This window comes from Accipiter gentilis, chromosome 8, assembly GCF_929443795.1.
Source record: "Accipiter gentilis chromosome 8, bAccGen1.1, whole genome shotgun sequence".
In the NCBI taxonomy this organism is placed as follows: Eukaryota; Metazoa; Chordata; class Aves; order Accipitriformes; family Accipitridae; genus Astur; species Astur gentilis.
In genome coordinates, this window is record NC_064887.1 from 43,860,124 (window position 1) to 43,881,773 (window position 21,650).

General features: G+C 60.1%; 1 protein-coding gene across 2 annotated transcripts; it reads right to left on the reverse strand.

The window, feature by feature from the left end:
• Positions 1-418: 418 nt before the first annotated feature.
• Positions 419-21,048, reverse strand: ARHGAP45 (Rho GTPase activating protein 45). 2 transcript variants are annotated; one of them, XM_049807871.1, is made up of 24 exons: positions 20,889-21,048; positions 20,093-20,347; positions 17,532-17,862; positions 15,650-15,793; positions 14,410-14,494; positions 13,850-13,922; positions 13,259-13,337; positions 12,724-12,861; positions 12,424-12,488; positions 11,773-11,883; positions 11,046-11,126; positions 10,614-10,793; positions 10,240-10,377; positions 9,750-9,940; positions 9,268-9,428; positions 8,753-8,830; positions 8,239-8,340; positions 7,695-7,858; positions 6,980-7,168; positions 6,463-6,600; positions 4,581-4,819; positions 3,996-4,257; positions 3,422-3,512; positions 419-3,230 (listed from the first exon to the last, which is right to left on the reverse strand). In XM_049807871.1, the coding sequence occupies exons 2-24, from the start codon at positions 20,180-20,182 to the stop codon at positions 2,827-2,829; spliced, it is 3,534 nt and encodes a 1,177-aa protein (XP_049663828.1). In that variant the 5' UTR covers positions 20,183-20,347; positions 20,889-21,048; the 3' UTR covers positions 419-2,826. The 2 variants fall into 2 exon arrangements, with proteins under 2 accessions (XP_049663828.1, XP_049663827.1); XM_049807870.1 differs by lacking the exons at positions 20,093-20,347; positions 20,889-21,048 and adding an exon at positions 19,240-19,537.
• Positions 21,049-21,650: the final 602 nt, after the last annotated feature.

The window sequence follows — 21,650 nt, forward strand, 5'->3', positions numbered from 1 at the left end:
AAGCCTTCTAGACTTAGTGAGTTCCTGTATTTTTCATTCTGTTTAGAATGTCTTGCTGCTGAAGCTCTGATGGACTCTCCATCATGGCTGAGCCGAGAGCTCACCCTGCAGAACTTGGATCCAGCTGTCGTGTGCAGTTTTGATGCTGCAGTTCAGACTTAGCTCGTTGCTTACCTTACCTGTTCTACCCTCTGGCCCTTGTTTTGAAACCACGGTGTTTAGGTATTGCAATGGAGAGTTGCTTATCACCCCCCCGTCACATTCATTTTAATCTGTTCCAGGTCTCTTGAGGGTTTTTAGACTTCAGTTTACTTGCTAGAAATATATGGAGTACTTCCTTAAGTGCTTAGCTTCCTGCAGCCATGGGCGCAGGAGGCTGGAAGACTGATCTCCAGGACAAACACAGGTTGGAACACACTGATTTTATTTATTTATTTTTTTGAAGCATGTCAATCTGAACACAGCAAAACATGTAACGCAGCTTCTTACAGCAGTACAGGCATGTTGTAACAAACACGCTTTACTTTTTGCACGCTGAATTACTATACAAATAGAAGGGTGCCTGTTCCCATGTGAAGCTCAAGCGTAGCTTTTGTCCCTTCCCTCACTTGCACTCACCCGTCATCCATCCTCAAACACACGTGGTACCGCCTGTGGTAGCAGTGCTGGTAGCAAGAGAGGGCAGTCGGCCTTGTTTCTCTTGCTACCATGGAAATGACCTGCTGGAAAAATCCAACCGCCTTGTTGAAGAGCTGCAGAGCAGAATGTCTCACAGGTATCTCTAGCTCTTCTTTGGCTCAGTTATGAACCATTTAGCTGTAAATTAACTTTGGGTTTGTGTACCTTTGACCTGCTATGCTGAGATGCATTTCCGATTAGTCTCAGAGAGCTGTGGGAGCTATAAAGCCCAGGCTCTCTCCCCTGTGCTGGAGACCGATCCTCGAAGGGGTCAAATATCTGGTTGATCGCCCATTTCTACAGTAACGAGGTGCATATAACCCCCCAAATGCCGTTCAGTGTATCTTCAGCTGGAACATCGCTCCTGCTTCACTTGCTCGGCTTCCTTGGCCAGAGATCCACCTCTGCCTCCCCCCTCGCTGTCCCGTTGGGGTGGATGCTCTTCAGACCCGAAGTGGCGAGGCCTGATGCGTGAGCAGGCAGCGCGAGAGACGATCTGGTGTCCAGCATCTCACAGAGGAAGGGTCTGGCTAATCGTTAGAAAACAGCTTTGGATCTGTGCAATTTCTTAGGAACCATGGACCGCAACTTGCTTGTGTACGAGGTGCCTGCACAAGTCCTTGTGCATCTGTCCCCGGCCGGGAGCTCTGGGTCTTTGCTCGTCATGTGGCCTCCCGTGTCGAGGGTCTAGTGGCACGCTCAGTGGTGATGGCAGGAACGCAGCCCAGGTACAAGCAGGGTAATAGAAAAAAACAGCTTTCATCTCTTTCTAAGCTAAAAATCTACTTGTTTCTCTATGCTTCAGTGCAGAAAAGTCTCGCAGCTTTAAAAAAAAGACTTTGGCTGGTCTTGTTTAACCCTTTAAGTTCCTTTGCCAGCAGAGGTAGTGGTTTCATGTTGAAGGGTTATCTCTCTAGAAAAAAAAAATTTTAAAAAGCCTCTTACACTGGCAGGGGCTGTGACTCGATTCAGGCCGTGGCAGTCCGGAGGAGGAGGCTTCTCCTCTTGGTGACCTGCTCTCTGCTCAGCTCCATCTCGGGGCCAGCTGGAAGAGCAGAGGTGTAGTCCTGGACTTGCAGCTTAGATTTTTGGAGACCAAATGTCTATCAAAAAAACCCCTGAGAGATTAGGCAATGCTCAGGACCGTGCAGCCAGGAAAACCTGTCCCCTGAGCTTGCTCACAGCTTGCAGATTGCTCTTTGCGTGGCTCCTGCCAAGTAGAAAAATGCCCATAAATACAAGCAGCAATGCAAACCTTGTCAGCTGAGCCAGGAAAGGCATGTCGCTGGTTGAGTCCTGTGTTGCTTAGAAGTGCTGAGGCAGTAAATTTATTGCTGGACTTTGGATGCCTGGTACAGTCAGTTATAAATGATAAATGTACCTTGCAGGGCCTGGCAAGCGATGCAGGCACAGCCCTAAAGCCAAGGCCAGCTCCGCGTGAGATGGTCCAAGTTGCTTTTACCCAGCTACACCGAACCCAGCGCTCCTCTGGCTGTGCCCCCTTCCCGGCGAGCTGTTCCCTAGGCCGGCAGAGCCAGCCCATGCACGCAGTGCTCGGCATCGTCCGTCTGTCCGTGCAGTGCCTGTGCCTGGCTGCAGCGCCCTTCTCCTGCCCACTGTTGGGGAATTCTCCCCACATCACCTCCTGGCAGCCTCACCTCGCCTTCCAGCTGCAGCCAGCAAGGATGATCAGATCCTTTGACTCCCCCATCTCGATTTCTGCAGTAGAGGCGTGGGATTAAGGAGCGTTGCAAAAAATTAAGCTTGTGACCCGGACATGGCAAAACCCTGGATTCCTTCCTAGACCCTAACAACAAGCGAAGGGGCTGCATGCCTCAGGTCCTTCCCAAGAAACATGTTTCGTGGGCTGCTGGACCGAGCGGGGGCTCCCAGCAGTTGAGGCAGACTGACCCAGTGTTCCCCATCGGGAGCCGAGGGTCTCGGGGGTTTTGTGTGAAAGCTCCAGCCATGAAACAGCCAGGACTTGCCTGCAGCTGACACACCAAACCCCCCCTTAGCTGCCCGCGGCTCTGTGCTGTCCCTCCCCACCCCTCAACATCACAGCTTTCCGCATCGCTATGCCTGGGTAGCGTCTGGATTTTGTCCCTTTGCCCCGTCCCAGTGTCCGCGGTATTTTTGTTCAGTGGCTTAGATAAACCGGGGCTGCTGCTCACTGCCTGGCTCGCAGCCACCTTGGCACCTGGCTGCCAGATGCCGGGCAGCGGCAGGCATGGCTGTGTTGTTGGACTGGTTTGTGTTGTAGTCCGTGTCAGCAGCGGGGAAGCGGCGCTCGGGGTAGTCTTCTGCATCGCTTTGCTCTTCTCCTGGGGGGCTGCAGCAGCGGGGAGCAGCGCCCTCCGCATCCGACTGGCCTATGCTGCAGCTCCGGCTCCGCTGTCCCTCGCTCCCGTTATCGCAGAACTGAGCTTCGTCTGTGCTGGTCTCGCTCCCCTGTTTCATTAGCTGGGTTCGTGGGCCCCCGTCCGTGGTGGCCAGCAGCTCCCCGCCGTCCTCCAGCTCAGAGTCGGAGTCAACGGAGCGGTCGCCAGACTCTGTGGGACAGAGGAAGCCCCGTGCTATGCTCTCGCTTGGCACCACGGCATCTGCAGGAGCTTTGTTCACCAAACTTGTGGTGTTCAGGTAGAGGGGAAGGGCTTTGTGTTATTGCTGCTGGTGACATACCTCGGACCTCCCGAGAGACCTGTGCCCGCTGGGGAGGAGCCACCGGGTGCCTTTCACTTACCTGTGAATGTGTCGGCGCTGTAATCCAAATTGCCCTTCTCCAAAGGCAGCTCTAGGTAGGGGATGCTGCCGGGCTGGGAGCCTGTGTGGGACTGGAAGGAAGAGATGCAGTGGTGAAGGGATGGAGGAGAAGAAAACTTTCTCATTCACTGAGAAATGGTTCCAGAAAGTGGAGAACTACCAACTTGTTGTCTGGGTGTAAAGGTGTGTAGGCTCCAGCCTCCCACCCCCTGCCCGTCTCACCTACTGAGACTGTTCTTTTGGGGCAGAAATCACTCGCAAGTGGAGTGGGGATGCACATGGGGACATGACGAAGCAAGGTGAGTTTTGTAAGAGAAGGGCAACAGCGTTGGCCGGACCTGTACCACCGTGTGGCACACAGGGATGGGGAATGTCACTCCTGCGATCTGCAGGGCAGAGCACGAGGCTGGGGCACCATTCAGGAGAGGGCTGGGGGGTGTTAGGACTGCAGGAGGGTCTGCCCCAGCTGATCTGCGCCAGGTTGCAAGCACAAACAGGCTGTCCTGGTTGGCTCCGCATCCCCTAAGGGTGCTCCCTTCCCCAGAGACTCTTACCAGGTCAGAGGAGCTGGCTCCCTCCTCCTTGCTGTCTGTGGCATACTTGCTGGAGTCGGCCAGCACCGTGGCCTCCTTGTTCTCAAAGATGGTCGAATAGAAGATGATGAGTGCCTCGATGATGCGAGCTTGGTGGGGATAGTCAACCAGCGAGGACAAGGAAATAGTGGCGTCCGTGGGCCTTGGGCGCATCAGTGTTGGCCCAAAGACGATGCCCAGGTTGCTTGAGGTCATCTTGTTGTCCTGTTCCACTTCCACAATCCTGGGGAGGAGGAGGAGGGACTCGTGAGAGCAAGCAAGGAGAAGGGACGGGTGGACCAGCAGGACTTGCCCAGCCTGGCACATCCAGGCTGGAGGAGATGCTGGGCTGGCAGCACGGGAGTCCCCTCTCGTGGCACACACGGGCTTCGTGAGCGGCAGAGAAGTAGCTGCACCCACGGATCGACCTCCGTGCTCCTGGGAAGGACTGGGCTGTCCCCACAGCCAGCATGGGTCCGGTGGGGAGGCTGCACTTACCTTCCCACCCTAGGGAAGAAGGGGAAGGTGCCCCAGCACCCGCATGGGCTCTGGACCTGCCCTTCTCACCTTCTCAGGTGCTGCAGGAGGTACTGGAGCGTGGCCATGTTCTCCCAGGGAAGCTCCTTCAGCAGCTCCTTCAGCTTCAGCACCAGGTTCACCACCACCTTGTCCGTGTCGGCTCCTCTGTCCACCAGCTCAGGGCCCCCCTTCCCGCTCTTGCCCTTGGCCTCGCCGCCCTGTAAGCTCTCCTTGGCCAAGCCCATCAGCTCGTTGTACATGCGGAAGGGCATAATGGGCTCCGGCAGCTGCAAGCAAGAACAGGGGAGATGGGTGCTGGAGAGCCGAGCCTCCCAGCCCGGGGTGGGGAGAGCCTCAACCCCCTGCCCGAGACCTAAACCTGCCCAGTGTTGTCGAGCTGAGGAAACCTGGGGCCCTTCTACAGCAAGGAAACATCCCCGGTGCTTGCAAAACATGCTAGCCAGAAGGTAATGTTTATTTATCCATCTCCTGAAGCGTGTAAATCCAGCCTCGTTTGTCCTAGCCAATTAGTACCTGGGAAGTTCAAGCAAAAAGCAGCCTTTGATCAACCCGCGGGTGCTCTCTGCCAGATCGGTCCCTCCGGCCAAGGTTAAGGGATTCTCTTTCTCCCCTAGAAAAGCCCTGGCCCCGGGTGGGCACAGCAGCAGGTTCCCCAGCGGACGAAGGCGGTTAGAAAGAGGAGAGCAGTGAAAGAGGACAGGGATGGATTGTTCTGGGGTGGAGAACGCAGGATGTAATCGGCATAGCCTGCAGCAAAGGTGGAGTTGCGGTTAGGTGGAAACTCTTGCTTTGAAGTTTGTATAAAGCAGCCAGAGCAGCATGTTAACTAATTGGTGGTTTTGCATGGCTGGTAATGTTTTCAGAGTGGCTTAAACAGATGTTTTTGGGGACAGGCTGCCTCTCACAGCAGAGCAGGTTCCCCTCCCATCCAGCACTTTGCAGAGGGACTTTAAACCCATTTCTCCGCAGTGAGAGGTTGGATCTTGGCTCAGGACTGATTTCTTCCCCTCTTTCCACTCTGCTTTTCTCTGGAGAAACCCCGGAGGCAATTCAGAGCCCTTCTCTCCTCTCTGTGCAGGGAACCCAGGGACAAACCTCCCTCCTTGAGCTGAGCCCTGAGCCCGGTTCCCAAGTTAACACACAGGAGCCCTTCTGCGGAGTTACACCAGCCCTCAGAGAAAAGGCAGCAGTTAAGAGTTAAACGGCAAGGCTGCAGGGTGAAGGAGAAGCTGCTTCCTCTCCTCCTGCCTTGTGGTGACTCTTTGGAGGATGTGGGTGATGCTGTTTGCACTGCCACTTTGGGTACTGGTGTCTGCTGGGGGCAGAGGGTGGCTGAGGCAGAGCTGCTGTGGGTGGCAGGGCACAGCACCCGGCTGAGCCCACCGCAGGGCGAGACGAGGGGCACAGCACCCGGCTGAGCCCACCGCAGGGCAGCGCCCTGCTCGGGGAGACGCGAGCTCAGCCCCAGCTCTGCCCTGCGGAGCGACCTTTGCTGGATCACTTCCCTTTTCATGTACCTGGTTCCCCAATTGCAAAGGGGAGGGAGGATTTGGTGCTTCTGCATGTTGTTTTTCTGCGGCTATGAACGCCGCTGCTGCAGCGGTGGAGGAGCCATGCGAAGCGACGGCGAGGGCTCGCCGAGAGCAGGAAACCCGCCGTCGGCTCGGAGGAGGCGCAGCCTGCGCGCTCGCCCCCACTCACGCCCGTCGTCCCATCTCCACCGCTGATCCCCTCCTAGTTGGGAGGGACCCCTCTCACCGCCCACAGTCATACAGTTATTAAGCCCAGTTTGTACAGAATTTCTCCTGCCAGAGATGACTCGGTGAAGGTGGGTTTAGTTTTGGGAAGTTAGTTCCTCTGGTCGCCTCTCCCCTGCCTCCCCCCCCAGAAGGTATCGCCGGCACCTTACCTGTCTCAGGTAGAGCTTCAAGACATTGCTGATATCGTGAGGGGAGGCCTGGGACAGCTCCACCAGCTCTTTCCCGTTCTCAAATGCCTGGCAAAGCTTCTCCACGCGGGTCTTGACACCATTAACTCGGTAGATGCCCTGTAAAAGAGAGAAAAGTGGAGTTGAAGTGAGGATAAATGTTTCTCTTCAAGTTTGCGTGAGACAGTGGCCTTCCAGCTCCCACCCTCTCCTTCTGGGGGTTGGAAATCCCTCTCAGAAGTCATTCTGGGACATCCCCTTCCAGCTCTGACGTTACTGTTGTTCCTGTTTCATAGGAGAGAGGGAGGCAAGAGAAGTGTTTCCAAGGTCAGAGTTTGGGGTGTCAGGGCCAAATTTATCACTTGGGACTTTCTGGCCTCCTGCCTGCTAGTAATCTGAAAAAGAAGGCTGTTGATCTTCTGCCTTTGCACGAAAACCATTTCAAGAGAAGACAGCTGAGCCAGCTTAGCTGAAGGAGAGGGAAGAGAGCGTGCATCACCTTGGTTTTCAGTGCCCGCTTCTCAATCTCAGAAATGCACTTCTTGATGATGAAGGGGATGCCATCTGAGCTACTCTGAGAAGCTTTTGTGAAGTCTTGCCCGAAAAGCTGCAGCTTTCCTTGGAGCTTCTTGTGCCCGCACTGGATGGCCAAGGTTTCCAGACACTTCTTGTGGCAGGCCAGGTAGCACTGGAAAACACAGGGAAATGCGTGGGGGTGGGAGAGAGCTCCGAGTGTCTGGTGGAAGGGCAGCCGCTGAGAGACACCGGGCATCGCTCAGAGAAACGAGGAGCTCGTTAAGCACGATGGCGGACAGGAAAAGTGCCTTTCTTGGAGACACTGCAGGACCAATGCAAAGGTCCCCAAAGGAGGAACATCTTCCTAAACACAGGTTAGAGCTGGGCTAAGGTAGTCCTGCCCTAAAGTTCATGCGGGCACCTCTGCTTCCACAGAGAACTTAGAGCTCCTGGCTGTGGTTACACCCGGGGTTTTGACCATGTGTGTCAGAGCTCCTGGCTGGGTTTCTACAGCAAACCTGTGACACCCAAGCGACAAGCTGCGCCGCAATATGCCGCTGGAGAACGTGTGGCTCTCATTTGGGGACAGAGTGAATCAGAGGACTGTACGCGGGTACTGGTGGGGTCACCCCGCTCATGGGACACATTCTCCATCCGTTCCACCCACCGGGCTCTCTTCCCACTTCTCCCAACTTTACCTCCTCGCATTCTGCTCCCTGGAAGTAAACGTAGCTGTTGCACTCCCGACACTTGGAAGGGGTACGGAGCTTCCTCAGCCGATGAGTCTGGGCAGCCTTGGATAAGCCAACGTTTCGGAAGGGCCCTGTCGGAGCTGTCATCTCTGGGGTGATCCCATTGATGCCTGTAAGCAGAACAAAAAGAAATGTGTCTGCATCCTGGCTCCTGAGGAGGTAAGGTTAAGCAAAGCTCAAGCAGAAGGGTGACTGTCACAGATCAGACAACCAGCTGGAAGCACTAGTTCTTCAGCAACATTACAAACAACCTGTACTCTGAGGCGTGCAGCCCTAGCTCATCTGTTCCCACTGGTTTGAGCAGAGCTCATCCCTGGTAAAGACAATGCTATTGGGCTCCTCGTGAGTTCACCATCAGGCATCCTCCCAGCAATCATTGGGTTTACCTCTAGAACTACTGAATTTGGGAACAGTCAACCTGCAGTTAGCTTTGTCATGGTGTGTGGGTGCACAGCAGGAGCACTGCGTCACCTCCCGCGCTGCCACGTACTCTGCTCAAAGGGGGTAGCGTTCTCATCCTTCTCCTCCAGCTCTTCGCTGGAGGACATGGTGCCGTTGGAAGACAGCCGCTGGAGTTTATGGCTGAATTCGCCTGTCAAAAGAAAACCCACAAGCAGTGAGATTACTGGCAGAATTGTTTCTCTTGTGAGTGCGTTCTGATGCATGTGGATTCCCACAGCAAGCAGTCGCGTGCCTTGGGCAGCCAGGGCAGCTCTCTCCGGAGAAAATGAGAAACTGGGAGCTAGCAGGGGCTGTGCTGCCCGTGCAGTGCCCTGCAGGGGAGCAGGCTGCAGCCAGTGCAGTGTAAAGGTTCAGTGGTCTCCCAGCCCATCCCAGCCCATCCCAGCCTGCTGGAGATTGGCATCAGAGCATTTTTTTACAACACAGTGTTATTACAAGGCAGATTAAAAAGTGCCAGGTCCCACCCAACTCCGATGCTGGTTTTAGGCTGACTGTATTAGAAGGGGGAGCACTGCCTGCCCTGGGCTGTTTTCGGTATCTACCTGTGTTTGAATCCAGGCTGCTGTCAGCTTCAGTAATGGAAGTTGGCCAGGATTTATGGACCTGGTGTCCCCTCCCACCTGCAGAGGAAAACAGAGTTCATTTGAGATTGCTTTCTGTATTCAGGAGAGAAACAAGGGAGAAGAGCCTAGAGTCTGGGAGACACTTAAATTACTGAAGGAAGCTGCTTGGTTTCCTGTTGACAGGCCAGTGAAGGGGCTGGTGGGGTTGCGACACCTTCAGTAATACTCCAGCAAGGGAAAGAAGAGATTGGATTCTGGAGAATGGTCTGTTAGGCAGCTAAACCAAAAAAAAACCCATAGATCTGATTTTGTGTCCTTCAGGAAATTCAGCCTGCAAGGATTCCAGCCTGTCCTACTGCTGTGATCAGAAGCCCCCCCCTTGGTACCCATGGAGGTCCTGCTTTGCTTCTGACCCAGGGGGAGGAGGACGCAGCCTGGTGCGAGCGGTGCCGTGGGGACGGCGAGGCAGAGGCTCCTCTCTGCTCCGGGCTCACCTCTCCGCTCAGCCGCCACAGCCCCGCTTTGCTGCTCCTTGGGTCCTGTCCCTCCTTCCGAGACGGTCCCGTCCTTGGGCAGCCCGGCCCCGTCAGAGCCGGCATTCGTTGAGAAGTCATTGGCATTGAAGCTGCCTTTCCGTGTCCGAGTGAAGGGGGACCTGGTGGGTAGAAAGGAGAAAAGGGAATGTCTGAGTGGATGAGAAGGAAGGACACTTGAAAACCTTATTCATGGCTGCTATCCCCCTGTCTTGGGATTTAGAGTCCTCTCGTAAATACTAGACAGCCTGTCTCATCCACTGGAGGATGTGAGAGGAATTCCCAGCTGGTCCAGCCCCAGCGTTCCCAGCAGGAGCCGCCTTCAGGCACGCTGAAAGCGTGCTGGTTTCTGGAGGAGAGCGTAGTGCTGGCCCAGGGGGAGGTTGCCAGTGGCAGAGAAGATGAACGTAAACCAGCAGTGATTTCCCCCTCCCCTCTCCTACCAGGCGTTGTGTGACACGTAGGGCTCAAAGTCGTACTGGATGTCGGGTTCGTCTCCTCGCTGCAGCTGCTTGACGTGAGAGGCGTATTGCTGCCCGGGGTCGTAGAGCTTGCTGCTCTCGCACAGTGTCTGGAAGTTGACGGGCAGTGGAGCCGTCTGCATGTGCATGATCTGGTAGAAGGAGATTGTGGCCTAAAAATAAGGTAGAGGAAATCAGACATGAGCTTTGTGAGCTGACAAACAAGGAAGAGAGAGACAAGGAGCTCCAGGCTAGATGAGAAATCAGGAGCACAGAGTGGTGCTTGGTCTGCAGCCTTGAGCCTTGGCTTTTCAGAGCACTAGGGAGTGAAGAGAGCTCTACATCCGCCTGGACTTCATCTGAAATAGGAGCAGCTAAGCCAGGTCTGCTGGGGAGGCAGCTCTGAACCTCTCCTGAGCAGGGTGCAGCCACCCCCCTGCCCTAGGGGCCATCCCAAGCAAGCCCCACTCACCATCTTGATGACCTGGTCGCTCTGTTTGATCACTTCGTGGATCTGCCGCAAGGAGTTCACCTTGGTATCCTCCAACTCCTGCTTCTGGGTATTTGCATCCGCAACACAGGTCCGATACGTGGCCATCGCCTCTTCTGCCTGAGAGTTGGGAGAGCAAGAGATGGAAACAGCTCATAGGTAAGGAGAACAAGGAGAATAGCTCTCTGCACTTGGACCCTGTTCCTCCAGGCATTCCTGCACAGTGTCCGAGGATCCGTGGGGGGCTCAGTTCAGTCCATTTAGCTCAGGGTTGCTCCTGTGCTAGGGCAGCAAGGAGTGAGAAGGTTCTTGCCAGCCAGATGTTCAGCCCGAGTCCAGAGCTGTCATGTCCCTACCTTGTTCTTGGCTTCCTCTTCCAGCCGCCTCTTCTTGTCCAGGGTTTTGGTGGTGATGCTGCTGGTGGTGTTCTGCTGCTCCTCTTCTGCTTTCACTGCCATGTACTTGGCCTTGTCGTGCTCCTCGCTGCGCTGCATGTATATCTGCTTGGCCTTGCGCAGGTTCACCTCTGCCTCTTGCTGCCAGTGAAAACAGTGACCCAGGGTGAGGACTGAACTCTGCAAGGGGATCGTTATCTCCTGCAAGCTCCCCGGGGTCCCATGTTTCTCCGGTGTCCCCCAGCACAGCAGAGGCACCCTAGGACAAAGCACCTAACGCTACTGGAGAGGGGCAAGGAGTCCAGCGTCCTCGGAGGGGTACGTGTCACGGGTGTACTACAGACTGGGCTTAGGGAGTGCAAACCCAGCCCGTGCTGCGTGGCTGTTACTCACCAGTTTCCTCTGCGCCCGGTGCCACTGCTCCTTGATCTCCTTCCTCCGTTTTTCATGTTCAAGGCGTCTCACTGTTAGTGGCTGAATCAGGAGGGAGAAACAACCCCCGCGGTGGTCTGAGCTAAACGCTCGCTGCTCTTCCCTTTGCAAAAGGCTTTGCAAGGAGAAGTTCCCTGTGGCGGTTGTTATCATTCCCCAGCACATCTGGTCTTGGTTACAGGGAGGGTTTGTGTCATGGATGAAAATCTGCAGCCTGGGAAGTGCCAGATGCAGTTTCCCTCCCGACTGAGCTAAGCAAGAGCCACTTTCTGCAATGACAGGACATCAATTCCCCCCTGGCAAACAGCCCCAGAGAGTGGCGGTCACTGGGAGATGGGTGCAGCTTGGTCCGGGCTGGAGGGGAGCGTGGGAATGCAGAGAGGCCTCGGATGAGGAGGAGATCAGTAAGGAGGTGCTCTTTGATTTGCCAGACTTGGGGGTTTCTCCTAGACCCTATATCTAACCCCTCGAAGGACATGGCATCTGGCTGAGAGTTTGGGCTCATTGATCCGCTGAGGCCAGAGCAAAGCCGAACTCTGCCAAGCCCGAGCGGTGGCTGAGCTGAGTGGCAACTGGATTCCAGTTTCTGGAAGAGCTGTCTGTGGCAGAAGGACTAAGGACACCACCAGCCTCCCTCGCTGCCCAGCTACCGGGGAAGACCCTTCTGAGATGGCCTTTCATCCCTCACCTGGAGGAAGGTCTGGTGCTGCAGGGTGTTGGCAGCCTGCAGAACCGATGTCCCGTGCTCCATATCCTGCTCCAGGGCCAGCAGGTAGATGGACAGGAAAGGCATGTTGGTCTGAGAAACGAGAAAACGCACCACCCTGAGCCCCAGCACTGCGGCGTGAACCGAAGGAGGCATGTTCTCCAGTGCCATGTTTGGGGCAGAAGAGCCAGAGTCTCGGCTTGGCTGCCGGCTACCGGTAAAAGCCCCGTCCTGGACCGAGACAGTGTGGTCACAGGCTGCCAAGAGACTGCTTGGAGGCTGGAGGAGGCTGGAAGGGCCCCGTGGTGTCGCCTGCCTGGTCCTGCGGTGGAGAGCAGGGACAGGGCATGTCTGGTGTGTGAGCCTGCCCGGGCTCTCCCCGCTGGCACACCCGGCAGGACCTGGGCAGAAACATCAGCTACCGATGGAGGAGATTTTGCAGGGTCTCAGCATTATCCTTTGCGTTGGTTTGGACACGTGAATTTTGCCAAAAAAAAGAGCTTTGGAGAACTGCACACTCATTCTCCTGGGCTCTGAAACCAGGTCATGCAGAACGAGCTCTCTAGGGCTGCTTTCTCCCAGTACAGCCCAACAGCCTGGATGCTGGGTGGTTTTAGGGACATGTGGACTTACCTCCTGACTGATGGTTTGCTTGCAGCTGTTTGCCATCTTCTGAAGCCCTTTGGCAAACTCCATCTCTGGAAGAAAAAGGTTGGAAGTGAAAAGACATGCAAAACACCAGGATTTCCCTGGTGATTGGGTTCCTTTTGAAAAATAAATCAAGAACTTCAGGAATGAAGTTCCCCACTGCCCTTGCATTGTCTGACTCCCTCAGCCTCGTTGATTGTAGAGGACCTCGACCTGTTCTGATGCTGCTGTGAAGGGCTCAGCCCCACTCCAGAGAGCACCCACCCGTCATCCTCCCCATCTCACCCAGCGTGGTCCTTTTCTCCAGGTATCCAATGAGGTCCTTCATGTACTTGGAGATGTTTTTGGCGTACTGGAGAGCAGCGTCTACCCCCCCCTCACAGCGTTGCAGCATCACGTCCACTTCTTCGGCAGGAGGACGGCCTGTGATGGGACGAGGGGGAAGGTGGAGGAGAGAAAGAAGAGAGAGACACCGAACTGTGCTACTGGTGCTGTGTTCACTGACCCACTCCCTCCAAATGCCTTCGAGCTCCCGGGAGTACCAGAACAGCTGGGAAAACCCCAGGACAGCCTGGCTCACCCCTGCAAACTTCATGAGCTTTCAGTGCAAACCTCCCCATACCTGTGCTGGAACCGTGCTGTGCTGGTGTCCTGCTGGCCCCCGGTGCCAGCAGCAGCTCGGCTGCCTTTTCTCAGCCGAGGAGCCGTGTGTGGCTCAGGACCGCGGCAGCAATGGGGAAGACGCCAGTTTCTGCCGGCCGGTCTGTCAGCTGGGTACCCCGCCACCCCAAACCCTGCGCCCAGCGAGCTGCCTGCTTACCTGTGTCATAGTTTTCCATGCCTGAAGGCATGCCGTCTCCTCCAGGCCCAGGGATCCCCCCGTAGAGGCTCTCCATAGTCTTTGGGAATTGAGAAAGAAAAGGGACTGATCAGACAAGAAAGAAGGGGAGTAGCTGGAGGGGCTGGTGGACGGAGGGGAGGCAGAAACCCGGAGCTGCTGGAGGCTTTCTGCTGTTCCTGGAAGTCTGCTGTGCCCAGCCCATGGCCCTGCAGGAAGGCTGGGACCTAACGGGAATGTTGCTGGAGAAATGCCTTGCTCTGTGCTCACACCAGACCAGGGCAGAGCTACGGGGAGCAACCAGAGCCCTGTTTTCTGCCTCTGTTGATAGAGCTGCTCTATCCCTTCCTGACCCACTTTGCCCTTTGGATCGAGCTGCCAGGTGGCTTTTCCCCTCTTTGGGATGGTGGTGAGGACAGGAGCAAGCAGGCAAAGCCCACACGCAGCTCTGCCGGGCTTGGAGGTGAGCTGGGAATCCCACATCTCGGGCTGGGAGCTCAGCCCCTTCCCGAGCCGGGTCTGAGCACCCCAGCACATCCCAAGACCCGTGTGATGGGAGTGGGCATCACTCACCTGGTTCTGGTCGCTGGGTGGGATGGAGAGGATGGTGCTGCTGTCCACCTCCCCCATGAGGAACTCGGACACGCTGTGACGAGAGGAATAAGGCTGCACTCAGCAAAGGGAGAACGGGCAGTGACAAGCAGGGCTGTCACCCAGCAGCACCCGACCAACGGCCGAGAGACCGGGTGAGGGCTAGGGCAGTTGGAGCTGCAGTAGTGGTTTCAGTGGGGATCATCTCAGCTCCACGTGATGAGGTCTTGGTAATTCAGGCGGAGGACCAGAGCTTGGCCCAGCATTGAAGAGGGGCTGGGAGATGGAGCCTGTGGGCTCGAGCAGGCTTTGCGGTCCCTCCTCGGTGCTGGAGGAATTGCTGGTGCGAGCAGCAGGAGTGAATGTGCCCTCCCCATGGGGTGTCTCCAGTCCCCAAACCACCCCCCAAAACAGCTGCCACGTGTGGGGCCGTGCGTGGGCGAGGGGATTGGGCAAGGGGTGGAGATGTGTCCTGGCTGGTGGGGGTGATGGGGTCCATCAGGGGACCTTCTCCAGGGGACAGCTGGCCAAAAGTCCCTTACGTGCTGCTGAAGGACACCGCAATGGTCTCCACGGCCTTCTCGAACTCCCGTTTGTCCGTCTCATTGTTGGATTCGTAATGGAAACCTGGAAATGAGGAAATGCAGAAGCTCTGTCGCCACCAGTGCCTGTCCCCATCTCAGGGAGAAGGACCTGCTGGCTCCTGCCGGTCTCAGCCCTGCTCTGCGGCTAGGGCTGCGTCAGGCTCAAGGAGCAGCAGGGACAAGATCATCCCTATGGATGATGGACTTGCTCCAGTGCGGTGCAGGGTCTCTGCACCTCCCCATTTCTCCCGGGACTGACTTCCCTGCCAGCACCACTTGGCTCACGTTTCTGTTTACTCCCGTTACCCAGGGCTGCCGGAAAAGTGCTGCTGACTGTGAACCTGTTCCACTGCCTCCACTGTCTTACGGCACCTCCAGAGCCCCCTGCCCTGAGGCGGGATGGCTTCCTCCAGGAGGGCTCTCACCCACGGCCGAAAGAGGAACCGCTGGCGGCAGTGGGAACCGACACAGACGGCACTTGGCAGACATCCAGGCCAAGGGGATGCTTGTGGTGCCTTTGCCGGCGGCTGGGGCTTCTGAGGAAACCCCGACACCTTTTGGGTCGGCTCCTCTGGGGAGCCAGGGCCGGCGAGCCGAGCCCCCCCCCCCCCCTGCTTTGAGGGGCTGGGATCTGCTCCCATCCCTCCGCCCAGGAACGTGGGCAGCCTGAACTCGCTCCGTCCTGGTCCTGCGTGGGGCCAGCCCTGCGGCAAACCTCCTGCCACCAGCCACGAGGCTTCCTGTCCCTTTTCTGCGGCTATGAACAGCAGTTGCTGTTCGGTGTCCAGGAAGCGGCACGGTGACGCAAAATGTGCTCTGCCTGCGGTTAGTGCAGCCGTCCCCCTCCCCGCTGGTGTAACTGCAGGCAGGAGGTGGTGCCCCTGCCAGGATCAGGGCTCCACAGACCCCGCTCCTATAAACACGAGGTGCTGCCAGCAGCAGGATCCGATTATTTAAGTGTTTTTCCTGCGGCCGTGCTTGGAAAGCCCCAGGCAGGGATCTGGGCTCTGTCATTTCTGACACTACATCATCCTTAAAACTCAAACACAGCAAGCAGGCAGCTGATGCCTTCGCCCTCTCCGCCTGTCCGTGGGGCAGCTCTGCTCCCGGCAGCATCCCCAAGGACTCCCCGGGCCGCACGCGTCCCAGCCTGGGGCAGGAGGGGAGCGGGACCGAGCTCCCAGCCCCATCGTCTCACCCTTGACTTTGGAGATGAGGGTCCCGGCAGCCGTCAGGGTCTCCAGGGTGTTGAGCAGCGGGTACTTGTTGATGACCTGGCGTAGGATGCGCAGGGTTTCACCCAGGCACTCGTGGGCCAGTGGCCGCTGGGGCTCCCTGGGGTCTGCAAAAGAGGGGGGCTGCAATGCTGCCCCGTGTCCCTGCCCTCCGGAGCCTCCCACCCACCCTCTGCCAGCCAGGGTCCCGCCAGGCTCCCAGATGATGCAGCCCATCCCCTTGGGTTTGGGGCTCCCCGGGACTGGCATGGCCACGTCCCACTTGTCCGGCACCTCCCCAGCCCTCTCCTTCCATCCCTGCCATGGCTAAACCAGCCGGTGTGTCCCCCACCCGGCGCAGCAGCCGGCCTGGGGCAGCCCGACCTTTTAGGCATTTTTTTCCTCAGTAGTAACTTTTTCCCTTGAAAGCAGTTTGGGAATTTCCTCCTCATTTCCTTCCCTTCCTCCCCACCAACCGGCGCTCCCAGCCGCCAGCAGGCATGTGGCAGGTCTGTCCGCTGCCGTGCCCCATCCAGCCAGGCTCGCCACGTCCCGCAGGGTCCTTTCCCGGGAACCGTCCCCTCCGTGGGCTCCAGCTGCGAGCCCAGGGGTCCGACACGTCTCCCCACCAGCCCAGTGCTGGGGCTGGGGCTTGGGGCTGGGTGCTGGCAGACTTGTCGGGAGGTGAGGAGTCTCCCGTAGGGAAGCACTGGGATGGGAGCCTGGCACCCACCGCCTGGTTGGGCAAACCCCCCTCCTGGCCCCCAGCTTGGGGTGGGGAAGGGGTTTCCTCCATTTCCTCTCCCATTTCCAGGCCCCTTCCAGAGTTGGAAGTGGGGACACCAGCAGGACTGGGGAACGGGAGTGGGAATGGGACTGGATGGGTGCAGAGGAGAGCCAGACTCTCCAAAATCATGGCTGTATCCCGCAGATTGGCCCCAACCTCCCCCCATCTTTTTGCTGGCTTGGGGACGGCACCGTCCCAATGTTCCAAACTGGGTCCAGCAATAACCGCAGACCCTGAGCAGAGACGGCAGCAGGACGGTCACCATCCGACTTAGGGCTGTTTCCTCCCTGCCCAGCAATGCCCAAACCTTCGCAGGGACCTCGAGACATTGTCGTCCCCCCCCCCCCGTCTGCCATCCCACGCTCCCCCTCTGGTAGCGCAGACCCCAGCCACATTCCCACTGGCCCAGCTGTGGGTCTGGACGCTGGGGCTGTCGGCAGCGGTGCCGCAGGCTGGGCGCTGCCGTTTTCCACGGTGAGTGGGGATGCGTCAACATGTTTGCAAAGCCAGCACCGAAAACACGGCGTCATGTGACCCCCCTCTCCCCGCAGCCCCACCTCGCCACGGGGACCACGAGATCGCCCGCCGTTTTTGCCTCCGTGGGCAGGGACACCCACCCGTGACCCTGCAGCCCACCCGGCCCCAGGCTGGGGCATTGACCCCATCCCACCAGCCACCCTGGTGAAGCTGGTCCGGCAGGTCGGGGGGCCGTGCCCAGAGCCCCACAGGGCTCTGGGGGCGCTGGCAGGCAGCTGGCACCGCTGCACTGTAAACAGGAAAACGGGCGGATGAAAATAGCTTTCAGGCAGGAAGCCGCGTTATCCTGGCTCCGAGCTCCCAGCAGCCACCCGCCACCATCAGCCCACGGCTGCCGTGGCTCGGTTCGGCACAGCCGCCCCCAAGGTCCCGGTCCCCTCCTGGCCCGGGCAGAGACCCCCACCCATGGGTCCGGTCTGTCCCCAAGGAGGGGATGCTCCCGCGCTCATCCCGGTGCCCCACAGTGCTGATGTGGTGAATGGTTCGGTGCTGCGTGGGCAGCACCGGGGCTGGCGCGAGCCGGGGGCAATCCAGGCACTCACCGTCCCGCAGCACCACATCCCGCAGGTTCTCCAGAGCATCGGCGAAGCGGGCCACGTCCGTCAGCAGCTGGGAGATGTCCTCTGTGTCGATGAAGGGGCCCTCCCCGCCGTCCATGGGGCTGTAGGACGTGGGGGTCTTGTGGCCCTTGGGCACGGCCCTGGGGCCCGCCGCGGTGAGGGGGAAGCCGGCGGCGCTGGCATGGCGGCTGAGGCTGGTGGGGCGCTTGAGGGTACCCACGGCGCTGGGGCTGGTGCTGAGCTTGGAGCTGGTGGGGGGCAGCTCCCCCAGGCCAGAGCTGGGCGCCTCCAGGCAATCCTTGCGGGAGAGGTCCTGGGGAGCGGGGACGAGTGTGAGGTCCTGGCAGGCATGGCCGGTGCTGCGGGGCACGGCCGGGACCCCAGCTTGGGCAGGGAGAAGGCAGGACCCCGGGACCCCCCGTGCCACCAGCCTGGAGGGACGGGCTGTTGCCTGAGGGGCTGGTGCCACAGCTGTGCTGTGCCTCAGTTTCCCCAGTTAGGTATCCTGGCAGAGCCTGAGGGCGATCCTGCCCAGCTGCAGCGCAGGGACAAGGCGTAGCCCTTCCCGGCATTTCCAGCCCTTTGGGGATTTTGGGGTGGGGGCTGGTGGGGACACTCTCAGGACCCCGTAGGGCGAAGGCAGCGCCTCTGCCAGTGAGAAAACAGCAGTGGAGCAGCAGCTGGCAGGGTTTGGGCGCTCGCCTGGCCGGCTGCGCCATCCCCACTGTCCCCGCCACACCACAGACAGCCCCGGCAGCTGGCATTGCCCAAGGCTCCCGGGCTCCCGGCGGATAAACCACCCCCAGCACGGGGGTTTCGCAAGCAGCGTAGGCTCCAAAACCACAGGCCAGGAGCTGGCTCAGCCACCCCGTCTGCCCGCTCGCCCCGTGGCCCCCACTGGCCCCCGCCAGCCCCTGTGGGTCTGGATTTGTCCTGGGGGGCACACAATGACCATGTGGGTGACACCGCCTTGTCTGCACCCACCATGCTGGAGCTCCCCATCCCCGGGTGCTTGGGGACCCTGGCACCACCAAACAACAGCAGGATCCGGCCCCACACATCCCTTCCTCTTTTCAGCCTGTCCCATCCGCAGGTCGGGCACGGCCCCAGGGATGGGGGCAGGGACGAGGACACCTCCTAGGCCACTCTCTGGAGGCTTCGCAGATATTTTACAGATGGAGGGAGCCCCCAATTTCTAGGGGTAAAATTGCACCGAGGGAGGGGCTGGTACCGGCACCTTCTGGGGCCGTGCGCCGCGTGGGGGAGCCTCACGCCCAGCGAGGGTCCTTGCGGCATGGGAAGGGGGGGCCCACCCTTGCCCCTCCAGCAGCTCCTGTCGGCGATCTTCAGGCACCCAGGTGTGACACGAGTGTGCTGGGTCTCAGCATCCCTGGCTGGGTGCTGCCAGCTCGGCGCGGCCGGAAGCCGACTTTGGTGCTGATAGGGCAGGCACCGAGCCGGCCGAGAGCATGAGGTTGCCATGGGCGAGAGCAAACCGGGACAGCTCAGCCCCACGCTGCCCCCGGGGCCAGCCAGACCACCGCGGGACTGCCCAAAGGCCCCTACCCCAAAATGGCTGGGACCAGCCCAACCCTTGAAAACCTTCCTCGGTTCCTCCCCCCCAGGGTGCAGAAGCCCCGGAGACCCCGGTCCCTCCCCGCCAGCATCCGTGGGGCGCACCCGGCCGTACCGTCAGCCACACGGTGGGCGAGTGGGGCAGCGAGTCCAGGGAGCGTTTGGGGGAGTTGGCTTTACCCGTCCTGCGGCGCCCCGCCGTGTAGGGGCTGTAGCTGTTCCTCCCAGCCGCCCGGCTGAGCATCCCTCTGTCCGCCACCCATAGGCCCCTCTCCCGAGGGTAGGGGGTGTCAGGGAGGAGGGGGGGGACGGGGATGGGGACGGGTGCCCCTTCTTGCTAAGGAGCCACGGGTGGGCTCTCGGGCCCCATCTCAGGCCCCGTCTCACCAGTCCCGTCTCGCCCCACGCTCTGCCAGCGCAGGCGCGGGGAGGGCAGTGCCGGGGTGTGCAGAGGAGCCCCGGCTGCCGGCCAGCCCCGCGGAGGCGAGGCGCTTCCTCCCGCACCTCTCCAGCGCTGGGGGGGGTGCCCACAAGTAAATAAATATATGGCAGAGCTGAGGGACCGGGTCTGCCCGAGCCTAGGCGTCCCCCTGCTCCCACTGCTGTCCCCTGGGAGGTTTGGGGGTTTCTCTGCCCTCCCCAAATCCTCGGCTGCAGCCCCACTGCCGGGCTCCCCTTCCCTTTGCCGCAGCCCCCCCGTTTCCTCCCTGGCCCCACTTGCCCTCCCACCTCCCCAGGCGGCTGCTCCGTTCCCTTCATCTGGGGCAGAATCCCCCCCCCCCCAGGCACAGTGAGCAGTGTCCTTCCTCAGCTCCCTCCTCCTCCTCCTCCTCACAGACCCCCTGGCCGTACTCAGGTCCCCCTTCCCACCCCGTGGCTCTTCCCGGCAGCTCCGTGGGTGCCGTGGCCCAAGTGGTCCCCGTGGCCCCGTGGCTCCCACCCTGCCGGGGGGGACGCGGGACACTCACCGGCAGGGTCTGTGGGATGGGGCTTCCTGCCCGGCTCTTCTTGGAGATGGAGGGGGTTTTCATCAACTCCCGCTTCTTCCGGGAGAACATGGTTCCCGGGGGCGGCCGAGCCCCTGCCCTTGGCGACCTCTCGCTCGGCGTGGCCGCTGAGCCTGACTGCCAGCTCCTCGCCGCGCCGGCCACATTCGCCGGGGCAAACTGTCAGGAGGGCGCGTGTGACGCCGCCTTATTTCCTCATCGGCTTCGCAGGCGAACCTGAAACAGGAAAAGCCAAATGCGCACCCAGGGCGCGAGGCCGGGGGGGGGAAGGGGGACCCCGGCTACCCCTCAGGGGCCGCAGGGGCTCAGGCCTGTCTCCAGCCTTGCAAGAGGTGGCTGAGAAGACACCAGTGCTCTCGAGGGTGGTGGGCTCTCGGGGGCCATTTGCAGGGGGGGTGGTTCAGCGCTGCACCCCAGGAGGGGTCCGGGGGGGCAGAGAGACCCACGCTGCGGGACAGGGGCTGACCTCCACAGGACCCCAGGCCTCTGTGGGGTTTACCCCTGTCTGGGGGTGTCCCTCAGTCCAGGGAGGACGAGCCCCGTCCCGCAGGGCATTGCTGGAGGCCCTGGGTGAGTGGAATGCCAGGCTCCGGGCTCCCACCCGCGGGATGCTCCTGGCTCTGCCTCCCCCGTGGGCTCTGTGGCGGTGCCGGGACGGCCTGACCCCAGCTGCCCCCCCCCCCCCCCGGAGTCACTGCCCTGTCCCCGCCAGCCTGCAGCCTCTGTGCACCCACGGTCCCCCCCACCCGTGACTCACCCACCCGCGGGGTAACGCAGCCCCGCAATGGTCTGTTCACCGACGGGAGCACCCAGCATGGTGGCAGATAAACCCCGGGAGGGGCCGGGCCGGGTCCCCCCTCCCAGGGTGCCGCTCCCGCAGCGTGGGGACGCCCAGGCCGGCTCCTGCCCCGGCTCCTGGGGGCGGCGGCCGGCCCCCGCGGGCGACCCGGGGGAGGGGGGGGGGGAAACAACCCGCTTCGTCCCCGGGACCCCCCCGCGGGCCGCGCTGCCGGCCGGGCTGGGGCCGCCTCTCGTGGGCCATCTGCCGGCCGCGGGGCGGGGAGCGGCCGGGGCGGGACGCGGACACGAACACGGACACGGACACGGACACGGAGCCGGCGGCTGTCGGGGCGAGGGGAGCGGGACGGGAGGGGACGTGCGGGGGGGAGTGTGTGCTCGAACGTGTGCCCCGCGTGTGCGCGTGGCCGTGGGTCGGGGCGCGCGCGCATCCGTGCGTGTGTGTGTGTGTGTGTGTGTGTGTGTGTAGGCGCGGGGGGCGACGCACGCGCGTGTGCCCCTCTGTCGGGCTCTGCGCGTGTGCCCGTGCGTGAGCGCGCGCCGGGCTGTACCCACGCGTGTCCGGGACGGCTCCGGCCCCGGTCCCCGCGGGCTCCCGGTGCCCCCCGCTCCCCCCGCTCCGGCTCCCGGTGTCGGGGTTCGGGACCCCCCCGCGCTCCGGCCGCTCCTGCCCTTATTTGGGCATTTCGGCCCCGTCCAATCAGCGCCGGGGGGGGCCGGT